We start from the raw sequence: 16,200 nt of genomic DNA on the forward strand, positions 1-16,200 counted from the left end.
TGAGGCAAGAGGAAAGATGGCTGACAAAGTCACGTGGTGATTCAAAACTACGGGAGGTTTCTCCACCCAGTGGTGACTGAAAGTCTCGGAGCCCTGATGGTCGGGGTACTAACTTGTCCGTGTGGGTTAATAAGAAGGAAAGGAAAACGGTCACAATATAATACACATGTAACGACTGCCAGTCTGCATGAGAGAGCGTCGGTATGTTACACAGGAATAGGCAAAACCAACAATGCAAACATAATCACGCCAACCGCTTTTGACACTGATCTCTCACACAGGTACCTTTATCGTTCTGCTGTTTCCCACTCAGGAGCCAGTGTCTGGGGTTGAACCCACCACCCTCGCTCTAAACCTTTGACGGGAAACAGGAGCACGAACCGCTTCGGTAGTGAGGGAACACATTACAAAAACATAACGACCGTCGGCCTATGGAGCTAGAACAGTCTCATAATTCGCAAAGGCACACACCGTTTCAAAAATGCACAGGACAAAATTTACAAATGCACACACCGATTCGCGAATGCACACACCGTTTCACAAATGCACAGGACAAGTTTCACAAATGGACAGAACAATTCACACGTGCGTAGGACAAGATATACAAATGTATTTTTGATGCACACAAAAATATAACCTGATTTGCAAACGTTTCGTTTGTGAGCTGTGCTGCATTTGCGTGTGACTTTTGAGATTCGCCTGACGTGACTCGATCCACAAATACGTTTTTTTTAACACGGAAGGATCTGCAACCAATCAGATTTCTTCCTTTGTTTCAGCCAATCATAAGAGCGCATCCCACATGGGGGACGATTTCCGCCCCTTTAATCTGATTGGTTTACGAGTAAGTCGTGTTTTATCCACTCCTCTGTGTCCCCCGTAGTCCCCCCGTACTTCCCCCGTCTGCATTAGAGACCTGATAGTGCCTTATGTTCCTGGCAGAGCTCTCCGTTCCCGGAGTGCAGGTTTACTCGTAGTTCCTAGAGTATCCAAATATAGATTTGGAGTGCGGGCGTTCTGCTATCAGGCACCATTACTATGGAACCAACTTCAAATCTGGGTTAAGGAGGCTGACACCATCTCCACCTTTAAAACTAAACTTAAAACCTTTCTGTTTAGTAAAGCCTATAGTTAGTGCTTAGTAAACCTCTAGCTGGTGTTGGTAAATCTCTAGGTAGTGTAAACTCTAGTGTGTTAGAGTCGCTCCTGTAGTTTCTTGTCCTGGCCCCCCCTTTTTCTCCTCTTTTTTCTCTTTTGTACATGGTGCAGCATCCTCTGCTGGTGGCGAAGAGCATCTCTGAATGCACAACACCGGAACCTGCAGCGTGGGAGTGAGAGGGGCAGGGTAACGGCCCGGTCAGGCGGGGGAGAGATTTGTCCGTCAAGACTCCTCTCCCTGGCCCTGCCCCTTCTCAACCTTTCCCGACCCTGCACCTAACCTGGGGCTTGCTGATTGGGCCGGAGCTTCGGGAGCTGCGTGCTGGCCTGCGGTCCTCACCCCCGGTCATCCCGTTGCTGCTTACACCTGCCTGCTGTGTGCTGTTGACGTCCGCGACCCCGAGTCTGGCCCTGGGCAGGAGGGTCCCCCCTTATGATCCTGGTCCTGGTCCAGGTTTCTTCCCTCCTAAAGGGGAGTTTTTCTTGCCACTGTTTGGCTTAAGGCTTTTCTCCCACTAGGGGAGTTTTTACCTGCCATTGTTTATGTAATAATTGCTCGGGGGTTTATGTTCATGTTCTGGGTCTCTGGAAAGCGTCTAGAGACAACTTTTGTTGTATTGGACGCTATATAAATAAAATTGAATTGAATTGAACCACCGACAACAACAACAATCAATTCTGGGATTTGTGGAACTCCTGGTTCTGGTCCCGGTCCACAGGTTACTGATTTTATGCTCCCACTAGTGATCCAGTGTGAGCGGCTCCCGTTCCCTCTCTTTCTGCCTCTCGGAGACAAATGATGAAGCGTCGCTGGCAGCCGGGCGGTCCCCCTTCCTGGTCATCCTAGCCTGGACACGTCGTCTCGGTGCGGTCCCTGTCCCCCTTGTCGGAACTTTTGCGGGTAAATCCGTTTAAACGCGGGTGGGCGTGCGGGCTTTCATGAACACAGCTGGGGGATGCTCCGCGGCTGATGCTGCTCACGCTGATTGGAGATGAGGTGTAGTCCTTACGAAATGTAACAGTACACGTTTCTCTGCTATTTAACCACCAGCGGGGACGCGCTTTGCATCAGCAGCGCCTGCGGACCAATTCACTGTCCTTACTGTATGCGTGTGACCTCAATCCCACCCGCTTCTGACACCTCTCCAACGATGAACTACAAAGCCCGCTGGGCTTTGGAGTCATTCCTTAATTCCTTTGTTCCAAAACCATGCAGTCAGCTGTAACAAAATCGAGGCTGGTCTCAGAGTGAGGCCTTAAAGTTGAAATTAAGGCTTCCCTTGTTCACATAGGACTGTGGCCCAACACCAGCTGTTCCATGTTTTTAATTTGATTGTAATGAGTGTAAGATAGAATTTACAGAGTGAAGGGTGTCACTAATTAGTGGTTAACCTGAAAACTGAATTAGTAGATAGGTGAGTTTGAGGAGTGTTTGGATTTCACAGAAGGATGATATTCTCATTTTTTTTGATGGAGTAGCCAGCAGTATGTAATATTCTGTCACACAACTAACTTCAGAATCTCTTAAAAAAGAGAGACCACAGCACGGACAGAATAATATATACTTTTCTGTATAAAACACACTATACGCTCCCACTGGGGGTCCTAAAGTCGTATTGTTTATATGCTGGAACTATTTATTTACCTACTGAGGTTTCTTTGCTGCAGAGTCGTGTGTGGATTGATTGTCTTCAGGATGCATTGGTAAGACAGGCACGCTCTGCTGTGGGACTTCTACTTTGCTGGGCCATGCATGTATTCAGATTACCCTTGAAGGCTGTCCTTTGCTGTGCCCCTTTTTATTTAGCTCATTGCTGTTTTTTTTGTTTTTTTAAACAATATTCTAAGCCAAAGAAGACAAAGTGTAGCTGGAGGTGATTGTCAAAGGGGAATTTAGTGTGCAGGAGAGACTGGGTGATGATACAGCATCTGTCATGTCAGAACATCTGGAACAATTTGAACACACACCTGACCAATAAGACCAAGAATATAGCTAGAATATGTAACTGAAGACCCTACTTAACGAGAAGAAGAGGATCTTCAAATCCGGGGACAAGGATGAACTGAGGAGGGTTCAGAGGGAGTTGATGAGAGGAATCAGGAGAGGCAAGGACAGTTACAGGAAGAAGCTGGAGGAGCGCCTCAGCAGGAGCAACGCCAGTGAGGTCTGGAGACGCCTTAAAACCCTCTCGGGCCTCTCCGGGGGGCAGCAGGGAGGGGTCTGCGTCTGGGCGAACAAGCTGAATTTGTTCTTTAACAGATTCGGCAACGACATGTCCCCTCCCCCCCTCCTCCTCTCCTTCTTCACACCAGCGCTCATCCGGGACGGCTGTGTCCAGGAAGGACGATCTGGAGTACAGGGGGGTCATTGCCGACTTCGTCTCATGGTGCGAACGGAACCATCTGCGGATCAACACCAGCAAGACGAAGGAGGTAGTGATCGACTTCGGCAGAAACCCTCTGCCTCTTGCACCGGTGAACATCCAGGGGCTGGACATTGAGACGGTGGAGGAGTACAAGTACCTGGGTGTTCACCTCAACAACTGGACTGGTCTCACAACACCAACGCCCTGTACAAGAAGGGCCAGAGTCGACTCCACCTGCTGAGGAGACTGAGGTCCTTCGGCATGTGCAGGGAGCTCTTGAGGACTTTTTATGACTCTGTGGTAGCGTCTGCTATCTTCTATGCAGTGGTCTGCTGGAGCTGCGGGAGCTCGGAGAGAGAGGGGAAGAGAACCGACTGGTCAGGAGGGCTGGCTCGGTTCTTGGTTGTATCTGGACTCTGCTGAGGAGGTGGGTGAGAGGAGGATGCTGGTCAAGCTGAACTCTATCATGAACAACCCTCTCACCCCCTACATCAGTGATTCTTAACCATAGGGCCGCGGCCCACACTTGGGCCGCGAGCGCCATCTAGTGGGCCGCCAAAAAAAATTCAGTTTTGTACATGTGGGGCGCGAGGGCCGCGGGACTGCATAGCAACTCCCAACAAAATGAGGAGAAGAAGACCCTCAGCTAGCTGTACGTGTAATAGTAAGAGAAATGGTGTGTCTTTACAGAGAAAATCCTTCATTTTGCACAGAGTAGGTTTAGATCCGCCAGGATCAGGGATCGATTAATTGGGTCTGCGCCCAGAGCGAGCGAGCACGGCGTGCTCATTTATCCCGGCGCGTCCCCGCGGCCGGGGAGGTTGGCTGGGGCTGCCGCTCGGGCGGTGGGCTCCGTCGTTACTGCTGAAGGATGGTAGATGTAGATGCGTGGGCTGTCGTGTCTGCTGGACTGGACTGTTCGGGCTTTCGAAAAAGCATCGGAAAGTAACTGCTGCAGCGCGACCAGAGAGCTGCGGTGCGGGCTGTGCCCGTCGCAGCTGATCAGGCTCGGATGAACCCGACACACTGAGTCCTGACAACTTATTAATGTAAATGTAAAATCAAACTAAGTTTTGTCCTCGCTGTATTTTTAAATATGCAACCCGGAATGGACAAATTCATCCTGTTCAGTCTTCCCACTGGGACAAAACCAGTGTCTCATACGTTCAGAGACCGTGGCGTTCAAAGTGCGAAAGTGAAACGCCACTGAAACAAAACACAAGTTTTTCATCAAACATATCCACTCAAGTCTGAACTGAAGTCACAGAAAAATAAACTGACCATCTTAAAAAATCCTGCCCATGTCTGGGTCCAGATACAGCTGTGAAGCAGCTTTCTCCACAGTGAACATAATTAAGACTAAATATCGTTTCAGGCTCATCAATGAGCACCTCCACATGTGCATGAGAACCTGACACCATCCAGCCCAGATTTAAAGTCCTGGCAGGAGAAGTTAAGAGCTCAGTTCTCTCACTGAACAACAGAAAGTGGGGGCATAAGATTATAAGAGGGGAATAAAGAAAAACTGCAAAACTGTTAAATTGTTAAGATGTGTTTATATTAATTTAGTATAAAAATGTGTTGAGACAATTAACAAAGAAAAGCGGAAATTCAAACTGCTGGTAGAGAAATAAAATAAGATAGCATTTGAAAAATAAAATAAAATCTACTTTATTTTTAAGAGAAAAAAATATGTTTAATTCAAGTTAAACATGTTAATTGGCAAATATGTACTTTTTTAATATAACAGTCAGATGCAGATGTTGATACATGTATATATTCAAGTAGCCTCATAGTTGTATGAGGCTACTTGAATATACACACACACACACATATATATATATATATATATATATATATATATATATATATATATATATATATATATATATATATATATATATATACATATATATATATATATATATATATATATATATATATATATATATATATATATATATATATATATATATATATATATATTATGATGTTCTGGACCTTCGCTTGAGTAAATTTTCTCTAAATGGACCTCTTAAAGTTTTAGTTGAATACCCCTGCTATACAGTGTTTATATTTAATGGGCCCGGGGCCACTCTGTACTGAAAAAATTGGGCCCCAAGGTCAGAAAGGTTAAGAACCCCTGCCCTACATGACACTGTGGGAGCATCAGCAGCTCCTTCAGCCAAAGACTGCTCCACCCGCGCTGCAAGAAGGAACGCTACCGCAGGTCCTTCATCCCCACAGCCATCAGACTCTATAATAACCAACTGTAGCCACCCGAGTGCAATAACCTGTCTCTTTGAAAGTGCATTACTTTTGCCCACTAAATACCTCACGTATTTTTGCACATGTGAAATATTATCCGTTTTTTTGTGTTTAGTATTTTTTCTCTTGTAAATTGCTAATTTTTCTACATTTTATATTGCTATTCTTTTAATTATTTAGCTATTTATTGGTTATGTCTATTACATTTTTTTTGTATAAACCATTGAGCGTGTGTGTGTTTGGCTGCTGCACGATTGAATTTCTCCTCTGGGAGATCAATAAAGTCTTCTATTCTATTCTATTCTATGGGTGGACAAGTTTCGCTTCTTTGTGGATGGCACAGCAATCCCATCAATCACCGAGAAACCGGTCAAGAGCCTGGGCAAGGTCTTCGACTGTAGTCTCAGGGACACTGCAGTAATCCCAACAACCATCAAGGAGCTTGAGACGTGGCTAACGGCTGTTGACAATTCTGGCCTACCTGGGAGGTTTAAGGCATGGGTTTACCAGCATGGCGTCCTACCCCGGGTTCTCTGGCCTCTGTTGGTGTATGAAGTGCCCTTGTCTACAGTGGAGACTCTAGAGAGGAAGATCAGCAGCCACCTCCGTCGTTGGATGGGCTTTCCACGGAGCCTATGTAGTGCAGCTCTGTATGGGAAGACCAACAAACTCCAGCTCCCTTTCAGCAGCCTTGAAGAGGAGTTCAGGGTCTCTCGCACAAAAGAGGCCTTGCTCTACCGGGACTCCAAAGACTCGAAAGTGGCATCAGCGGGCATTGTGGTGCGAACCAGTAGGAAGTGGAGGGCTCAGGAAGGCCTGGAGGTAGCCGAGTCTCGACTGAGACATAGGGCTCTGGTGGGCACGGTTGCAACAGCACGTGCAGGACTGGGAGCCATTCCTCAACCTCGCTACGAGAAGGTTCAAGGTAAGGACAAACGCCAGCTAGTCCTGAAGGAGGTGCGTGCAGGGGTTAAGGAGGAATGGACCAGCAAGATGGTGGGCATGCAGCAGCAAGGAGCATCGACAAGATGGGAGGGAGCGCTGGAGAGGAAGGTGACCTGGTCTGAGTTCATGATTGTTGAAAGACCCAAAACCCCAGATGATCTCAGGCACATCACTGATGATGTGTCCCAGTGCATCCTAGAATGTATCTTTTACTCATTTCTATTCTACTCTGTGAACATCTTCTCTCAAGGAAACCACCATGCTAATTGGTGAGGTCCCAGAAAATCTTTCACTTCCTGAAGTCTTGCCCTCTTACGCTATTGTCCCCTTCTGTAAATAAACATTTTACATCTTGCTTAACTGTGGTCTGAGTCTACTCACTTGGCTCGGTCACTTGCAAAATTATGACACTTTTCTGGAGAGAGAAAGCCTGATAATGATGAGAGATACTACATTCTGCTGGTTCTCTGAGAGCAGGAGAGTGACGAAATGTGCTGTGTGTTGGGAGTCACAACTTTACTGATTTGTTGGCATAAAAGGATGTGGAGGGAATTCGTGGTGTGGTGGTAAAAGAGAGGAACATTGTCAGATACTATCACCCCCAAAGGAACAACATGAACCTTGCAGTACTTGCCTCAGTGCTGTAGATGAAATGTATCCATAACATTGCGACTAAAGAGCTGGCCAGTAGACCTTGTTTGAAAGCCATATCATCTGCCTGGTCCATCTTAACCAAAATTATGTTAAATTGAGGCTGTCATCTGTACTGCAGCTCTTTCACTGCATGTAACTGAAAGAGACTGATGCTTTTTCTTTCTTCCCTACTTTTCCGATCTGGGCTCCTACAGCAGGATTAGCTGATTTTAAATGTTGATGAAGTTCAGACAGCTCCAACTGGGGACACAGATAAATCTTTATTACGCTTCAAAGTGCTCCTAAAATATTGTCATTAGTCTTCAACTGCAGCATGGTAAGCTGTCATCCAGAACTGGCCTGTCATGGAATGTCTCGTCATTTTAAAAGCAGGCTGTGGCAGCACGTGTCAGCCTGCTGTTGGCCTTCATTCTGCAATATGCTGCTAAATATGGTTCATGTTGGTTTACAGTATGTTAGATGCACTTCAGATTTTCAGAGTAGCATGTTTAACAGCAGTCTGTCAGCAAAAAAGTGAAGTGCAAATGTAGCTAGGGCTGGAAACCTCTCCGTTCATGAGTCCACCATATGGATATCACTGAACAGGCAAGATATCCATTTAGAACAACATAGAGGATGCCGTATGCCTACAATGTGCCAAATAGTACCTTGGAAATCCACAACAGTTGTGAGAAAAGGTTTTAGGGACGGATGAAACAAAAGTTGATTGTTCAGGAATAATAGTCAGCACTATGTATGAAGCAAAAAGTTCACAGCTTAAGACATCAAAACACCATTGAATTGTCAAAGTAAAGTAGATGAAACATCATGATTTGAGCATGCTTTAGTGCCTCATCATTATGGATTAAAAAAACCCCACTTCTTCAGGGTGGAGGAACATGACATGAGGCACGTGCTAAATCAAACTTCAGGAAAGCAGCAGAACATGATGGCATCACTGGCCAAGGACTGTGCAGACCAACTCATGGGAGTATTTACAAAAATACTGTCCTGAAAATCCGCCATGGATACCAGTGGACTTTGACCTCTTCAGACAGCTCTGTATTAAAAACAGACATGATTCTTTATTTAAAATCACTGCACGGACTCAGGGACACTTCCAGAGATCATTGTCTGTGAACACAGCTGGTTGTGTCGTCCAAACTTGCTGATTAAACCCTCATGAAAAGAAGCGGACGTACGTGAACATGATCTAGAAATACCTGTCTTCTCTGGTTCAGAGCTCATTTTAAATGGACTCAGGCAAGGTGGAAAAAACTGTTCTGTGGTCACATTGATTTGAATCTGAAATTATTTTAGAAACCATGGCCTTCCAGACAAGAAGGTTAGGCAGGTACCGCCTGGCTTGATATCAGCATTTACCGTATTTTCCACAATATAAGGCGCACCGCATTATAAGGCGCTCTAAATATATGGTAAAATACCGTACTATAGTGGCTGGGGTTGAGTTAAATTTTTTACCTGACGGAGCTGCGCTACAGGAAATGCTACAAAATCCTACAGCAAATGCGAAAAAAAAAAACAAGAAGAAAAGTACCGTTTGTCAAACTTTATTAACAAAATAAAAAAAAGCTTTGCTCCGTCTCGTCAAAGTCGCCATTATGAGAGTCAGCGTCGCTGCTGTTGTCTTGAACGTCTGTGACGATTCCTGACGTTTTTAGCGCCATTACTTTGGTGACACCAACTACATTACCCACAATCCCCCTGACTACAGTACCCACAATCCCCCTGACTACAGTAACAGAAATTACCGTAATGATCATATATAAGGCACACTGCAGGTTTTTGAGAAAATTAAAGGCTTTTAGGTGCGCCTTATAGTGCGGAAAATACAGTAGTTCAAAAACCTTCATACATGAGGAGCATTAGTGTCTATGGTTTGTGTGCTGGAAAATTGTATTGAATGAATGAATGAATGAATGAATGAATGAATGAATGAATGAATGAATGAATGAATGAATGAATGAATGAATGAATGAATGAAAGCTTTATTCCGAACATGGGAAAATATAAAAATAACACATAAGTCAATATAGTCAAAACAACAAAAAATGAATAAATAAAACAAAACAATGTTACCATGTCCGAAAAGGAGTAGAAAGAAGCATATGCTTTTTTAATCCTACCCCTTCTCCCTTCTCAGAAATGACTATCATCAGTTGATTTCAGTATCATATTACATATTTGCATTACATATGTATACATTTACAACAAAGAAAATAAATAATGTGAGTAAAGAAGTGAGTAAATGATGTGTGGAAACACCTGTGATCGTCAAAGCCCTTCATCTTCCCTGTTTCCTGTGAAAACCATCTTTTTGTACGGCTGTTTGAACCGGCTCATGCTTGGACGTTGCTTGAGCTCCGGACCCAAACTGTTCCACAACTTCACTCCACATATGGAAATGGTAAATGTTTTGAGTGTTGTGCGGATGTTTTAAATTGTTCTCCCCTCTCAAATGATAATTATATATATATATATATATATATATATATATATATATATATATATATATATATATATATATATATATATATATATATATATAATTAATTAATAGTAGTAGCACATGTACTAATAGTAATAACACATGTACTAATAGAAGTAGCACCTGTAGCCTACTTATAGCAGTAAACCATGAACTGCACAGATACCGAGGGGACTGACTGAGATGCCACAGACGCTGTCTCTGGAGAAATGTTGACACCCAGGACGCTTCACAAGACACGTTGGTCGACTGCCACCGACACTCTTGTGAGGTCTGTGTTTTATTCATTGTGATGTGATAAGTTCTTACCTCGATCTGAAGCAGGGCCTCCTCTCTCTGACGAAGCACCTCCACATCTTCCTCACTGATCTCAGACAGGAAGACCTGAGCTCCTTCTCCTGAGCCGTCTGCCTCTCCAAACAGGGAACCCTCCTCTCTCAACTCGTTGCCTGGAATTTGAGGACTCTGTAGGAAATCATAAAACAACACAAACACATTAGATTTGATGACTTCCCCCATGGCTCAAAGTTAAATCCTGTTTTGGATGGGAAGCAGCTTTCACTGTGTCTGCTGGCTGCCAAACATCCCAACGCTGAAACCTTTCACATGACCTGCATCCGTCCACACAGTACTGGTGCTTTGAGAGGTTACTCTTAACCATTGTGCTGTCTTTGGGTCAAGGGAGGGTGAAGGGAGGAAAGATGGGAGGGAGGAAAGATGGAAGGAAGGAAGAAAGGAGGAAAGAAGGAAGGAAGTAGGAAAGGGAGTAAGGAAGGGAGGAAAGATGGGAGGAAGGAAAGAAGGAAGTAAGGAAGAAAGGAGGAAAGAATGAATGATGTAGGAAAGGGAGTAAGGAAGGGAGGAAAGATGGGAGGAAGGAAAGAAGGAAGTAAGGAAGAAAGGAGGAAAGAATGAATGATGTAGGAAAGGGAGTAAGGAAGGGAGAAAAGATGGAAGGGAGGAAAGAAGGGAGAAAAGATGGAAGGAAGGGTGAAAGGAGAGAAGAAGGAAAGAAGGAAGGAAGTAGGAAAGGGAATAAGGAAGGGAGAAAAGATGGAAGGGAGGAAAGAAGGGAGGAATGGAAGGAAGGAAGAAAGGAGAAAAGAAGGAAATAAGGAAGCACATAGGAAAGGGAGTAAGGAAGGGAGAAAAGATGGAAGGAAGGGAGAAAGGAGAAAAGAAGGAAGGGAGTAGGAAAGGGAGTAAGGAAGGGAGGAAAGAAGGGAGGAATGGAAGGAGAAAAGAAGGAAAGAAGGAAGGAAGTAGGAAAGGGAGTAAGGAAGGGAGAAAAGAATAGGAATAGAAGGAAAGAAAAATGAGGGTAAAAAAGGAGGGAAATAGGAAAGGAAGAAGGAAGGAGAGAGCATGGCAGGAGGAAAGAAGGATGGAAGAATTGGGTCATTTTGACCCAAAGACAACACAAGGGTTAAGTGTTGAATGGTCAGTTTGACAAAATAATGGAAAAGTGTGATGATTACTGGATTCCAATAAGAAATGTTGCATTTGAAAGACTGATTTTTCACATGTGTACAGAAGATGGGCGAGACGACTGATCAGCACATGACAGAGCCCAGGGACAGGAGTAACATGTGAATTTAGAGATTGAATGGTTAACTGATAAAGGACAGACTTACTATTACTATTCTACTAGAGAGGACACAGTGAAAACACAGGCAAAAGAGTTGTCTGAAACCTCCAATGTAGATGAAGCACGTAGAGACACACAGAGTAAAAAGAAAAGAGAGCAGTGCCCCTGGCGCAAAAACAGACAGGAAACCAATGAACAGGGAGAAGCAGGAAAATACGTGTGGTTGATCTGGCACACAGCATCCTCCAGAAAAATGGGCCCACAGTCAGTAAAATATCCCACAAAGGGATAGACAGAACCACTATCCTCAGGATTCCTAGAATCAAACACAACACAGCAAAATCCTTTCAGTGTTTCTCAAGGACTGCAATGTTTTAGTGAAAGAAGTTCTTTTGGACATAGTGGCAGAAAACAGAAAAGAAAGACTTGATGCTGACATTGCCAGTAAATAACATACACTGTGGTGAAATTGGACCCGGGAGCTCAAACATGTGTTCAGTAACATTAAGCGTAGACCTAAACTGGTTGCAGCAGTAGTAGAAGTAAAAGGCTACTTGGGCACAAACATGCCCGGTAAAAGAAAATCCCTGGTGAAAGTGCTACACACAAGAGAGTATACAACTGCCTTCATTGTAATCTGCCCTGGCGTTATCTGTTTGTCAGAGGCTAAATGATGAAGAGCTAGCTCTGGAAGGACTCACAACTAGGGATGGGAATCGAGAACCGGTTCTTGTTGAGAACCGGTTCCCAGTGTTTCAATTCCTTGGAATCGTTTGCCTTTTTCGCAAACGATTCCCTTATCGATTCCAGTGGGCGCGAATGACGTCACCAAGCATGTTGAGCAACGTGCGCATTCGCGCCCAGCAGGAAAACACGGGGACAAAGCGGTACAAACGCTCGAAAGTTTGGTTACATTTTACCAAAAAGGATGACAACAGGGCGACAATACTTGCAATGTGGACATTTCAACAAAGGGGGGAAACTGTCAGGACTCGGCCGGCTGATGCGCTGGGAGCGCGGAGTCAGCCGGCGTGTGGTAAGGCTGATTTATGGTTCCACGTTACACCAACGCAGAGCTTACGGCGTAGGGTACGCGGCGACGCACACCGTACAGCGTACCCTACGCCGTAGGCTCTCGTCGATTTAACGCGGAACCATAAATCATGCTTTAGAAGAGCTGCCCTCTCGGACACATAGACATGCCAGGCGCGGTCCGTCGGACAGCGGAGCTCCTGACACAGCTGCAGCTCGTCAGCTCATCTATGGAGAAGTTAAAGAGCAGTCACTGCTAGCTTCTCCTTTCATCAAGGCAGGGAAGAGTATCAGGCCAGAATAGATGAATGTCACCAAGCAGTGACTAAGTTTGTGGTGTTGAACATGTTACTGGACATTCTTGTGTAATTGCCACAAAATAATTTGTTGTATGTAGTTAATTTCTACAGAAGAATATTTATTTTATTATTATTATTTCATATTAAATACATATTTTATATTACAAATAATTTTGTGGCACCATGGAGGAGCCCAAGGCTGATGGCGTCTTAACACCATCACAAAGTTGATACTAAAATTGTTTGTTCTCCTTTTTTCCAAATGAGAATCGATAAGAGAATCGATAAAGAATCGAATCGTTAAGCAGAAAGGAAAATGGAATCGAAATCAGAGAAATCTTATCAATTCCCATCCCTACTCACAACATCTATGAAGAATTGATGCAAGAGTAAAGTGACCAGTTCCAGGGTCTTCTAGGATGTCTTCTAGGAGAAGAGACAATCAGAGTGGATAAAAATATTCCACCTATCATCAAGCCATGCAAAAATGTGTAATTTGCTCTACAAAAGCCACTGAAGGCCCAGCTGGACAGGATTGAGGGGCCTCAAGGTTATTGAGAAGATTGAAGGGCCAAAAGATTGCGTCAGCTCACTGGTCATTGTAGTCATAAAGAATGGAAACCTCAGAATTTGTATCGATCCACAAAAGCTAATTAAAGCAATGAAAAGAGAAAATTTCTAATTTCCAAAAGAAGAAAAGAATGGCCGTTTTCAAATATAAAAAAAGGAAATTTTAAAATTGGCATTATCGTTCTGACTTCACTACAAATATGAAGTTAGAGCACTCCTTATTCAGGTCAAAATATGTAAATACTACATTCTATTACACCACAACAAAGTTATAACTTTATTTTTCTACTCCTCACTCCACTTTCACTTTTGCTTGTTCGTGAAAAATGCATTTTGTGATACTTTGCTTGTCTCAGGTCTACTCAACTCTCCTTTGGATGCATCCTCAATAAAGTGGGTGGATCAAATAAATACCTGGGAATGTGGACCAAACGTGATGAGATGCAGACTCCGAAGTGAGAAGAGAACTTTGGCTAAAGGTGATGAACTTTCACAAGTGCAGACCAAGTGCTCACCGTCTAACGTTGGTTGCAGTTCCTCACCTGACCACTAGAGGCTCCATAAGTGAGTTCATTTCCACTGACCTCCATGTTAAAATGTCCAACAGCAGAAATGAACATAGTTAAAGAAAAAAAAAGAAAGAAATGAACGTATATAAAGTCTTGTCCAAAAACCATTTTGGTCTCACTTGTTTAATTTCACGCCCATCACATCTCTGACGGGGGTGGACGTTTTTGTAACGTGCCAGGATATAACTCGTCTGTCTTTGTCATGTAATGAAGCTTAGCAAAGTTGAATTGAATTGAATCCAATGCCTGTTATTGTCATTATACATTGTCCAATGAAATTATAGTAAAGTAATCAGTAGTTAGTACGTATCCACCTCTGCTTCATTCAATGTTTGTGGTCTATCATACAAACAAGTATAGTTTCAGTCAACTTTTGATATCAACTGCTTGAAATAATGTATTTTTCTTTTACTCATTACTGCTCTTAAACAGCCACAAGCCCAAGATTTTCATGGAAGCAAAAAATGGAAGGGATCTCTTGTAGCCAGTATTGGAGTTGAGGGGGGATGAGGGGGCATGAGGGGGGATGAGGGGGGACGGTGTCCCCCCCCTGAAATAAAAACGGTCCAAATCATCCCCCTGTAAAACTGCCATCCCTCCTTTCCATCCCTTATGTCATTTCATCAATGAATGTGGTTTTACTGCTATTTCAACATTTAGAGTCATCACCAGAAAAATAACAACAATTTTCACCTGTTTCAGGTAAATTTTCACTTGAAATAAGTAGGAAAATCTGCCACTGGGACAAGATTTATCTTCTTATTACAAGCAAAAACATCTTGTTCCACTGGCAGATTTTTCTACTTATTTCAAGTGAAAATCTACTTGAAACAGGTGAAAATTGTTGTTTTTTCCAGTGATGAGTCTTGTTTTAAGTATAATGAGATTTTTTCACTAAAATGAGACATTTTAACTAGAAATTAAAGCTGCAAGCAGCGATGAACGGGCCCTCGCACTCACGGCCACTGCCCCCCACAAGCATATCAGAAATGACACCACCCACGACTTCCTGTGTCAAACCATTGAAAAGTTATAGCAGAAAAAGGGACAACAAATCAGAAGAAGGGGCGGGGCTAATGCAGGCCAATGAAGGTCAAGGACTCCATACAGAATCTGATGACACCATCCACGACTCTCTATGTCAAACCATTCCAAAGTTATAGCAGAAAATCGGGACAACCAATCAGAAGAAGGGGCGGGGCTAATTAAGGCCAACGAAGCTTAAGGACTCATTACAGAGTCCCATGACACCACCCACGACTTCCTATGTCAAAACATTAAAAAGTTATAGCAGAAAAAAGGGACAACCAATCAGAAGAAGGGGCGGGGCTAATTTAGGCCAATGAAGGTCAAGGACTCCATAAAGAATCTGATGACACCACCCACGACTCTCTATGTAAAACCATTCCAAAGTTACAGCAGAAAATCGGGACAACCAATCAGAAGAAGGGGCGGGGCTAATTAAGGCCAACGAAGCTTAAGGACTCATTACAGAGTCCCATGACACAACCCACAACTTCCTATGTCAAACCATTCAAAAGTTATGGCAGAGAAAAGTATTCTAGGGGGCGCTGTTGAGCCGTTAGGCCACGCCCATTAATGCAAACCATGAAATATCACATTTATCGCCAAGTCTGTCTTGCATGCAAAATTTGGTGACTTTTGGAAAACTATTAAATATGGACCAATCAGATTTCAAAATGGCCGACTTCCTGTTCGGTTTCGGCCATGGCTCCAAGAGACTTTTCTTTAAGTTGTGCCATGATACAGGTGTGTACCGATTTTCGTGCATGTACATCAAACCGTATTGTGGGGCTTGAGGCACAAAGTTTTCCGGGGGGCGCTGTTGAGCCATTTTGCCACACCCATTAATGCAAACCATGAAATATCAAATTTATCGCCAGGCCTGGCTTGCGTGCCAAATTTGGTGCCTTTTGGGGAACTATCAAGTATGGACCAATCAGATGAAGGGGGGGTGCGCTTGTTGGCGTCTAGCGTCGCCACGGTAACACTTTTGAAAGAGAAAAGTAATGCGTGTGGTCGCAGGATGGAGACGCACATTTTGATGTATAACTCACCTGGGTGCACGTTACGGTTCGGGCCGTATTAATTCTCGAAGGAATGGCATGTATTGCTCCAAAATTACGTGATTAATTCAGAATGTTCAAAATGGCCGACTTCCTGTTTGGTTTTGGCCATGGCGCCAAGAGACTTTTCTTTAAGTTGCGACATGATAAAGAAGTGTACCGATTTTCGTTCATGT

General features: G+C 43.8%; 1 protein-coding gene across 1 annotated transcript in view; it reads right to left on the reverse strand.

Annotated features, from left to right (window-relative positions):
• Positions 1 to 16,200, reverse strand: part of tsnare1 (T-SNARE Domain Containing 1) — a 190,405-nt gene that overhangs the window by 96,380 nt on the left and 77,825 nt on the right. The window contains exon 7 of the mRNA XM_061714611.1: positions 10,189 to 10,344. Within this exon, the coding sequence (XP_061570595.1) occupies positions 10,189 to 10,344 (156 nt within the window). The remainder of the gene's footprint in view (positions 1 to 10,188; positions 10,345 to 16,200) is intronic.

The sequence above is a fragment of the Cololabis saira genome, chromosome 3 (genome assembly GCF_033807715.1).
Source record: "Cololabis saira isolate AMF1-May2022 chromosome 3, fColSai1.1, whole genome shotgun sequence".
Lineage (NCBI taxonomy): Eukaryota > Metazoa > Chordata > Actinopteri > Beloniformes > Belonidae > Cololabis > Cololabis saira.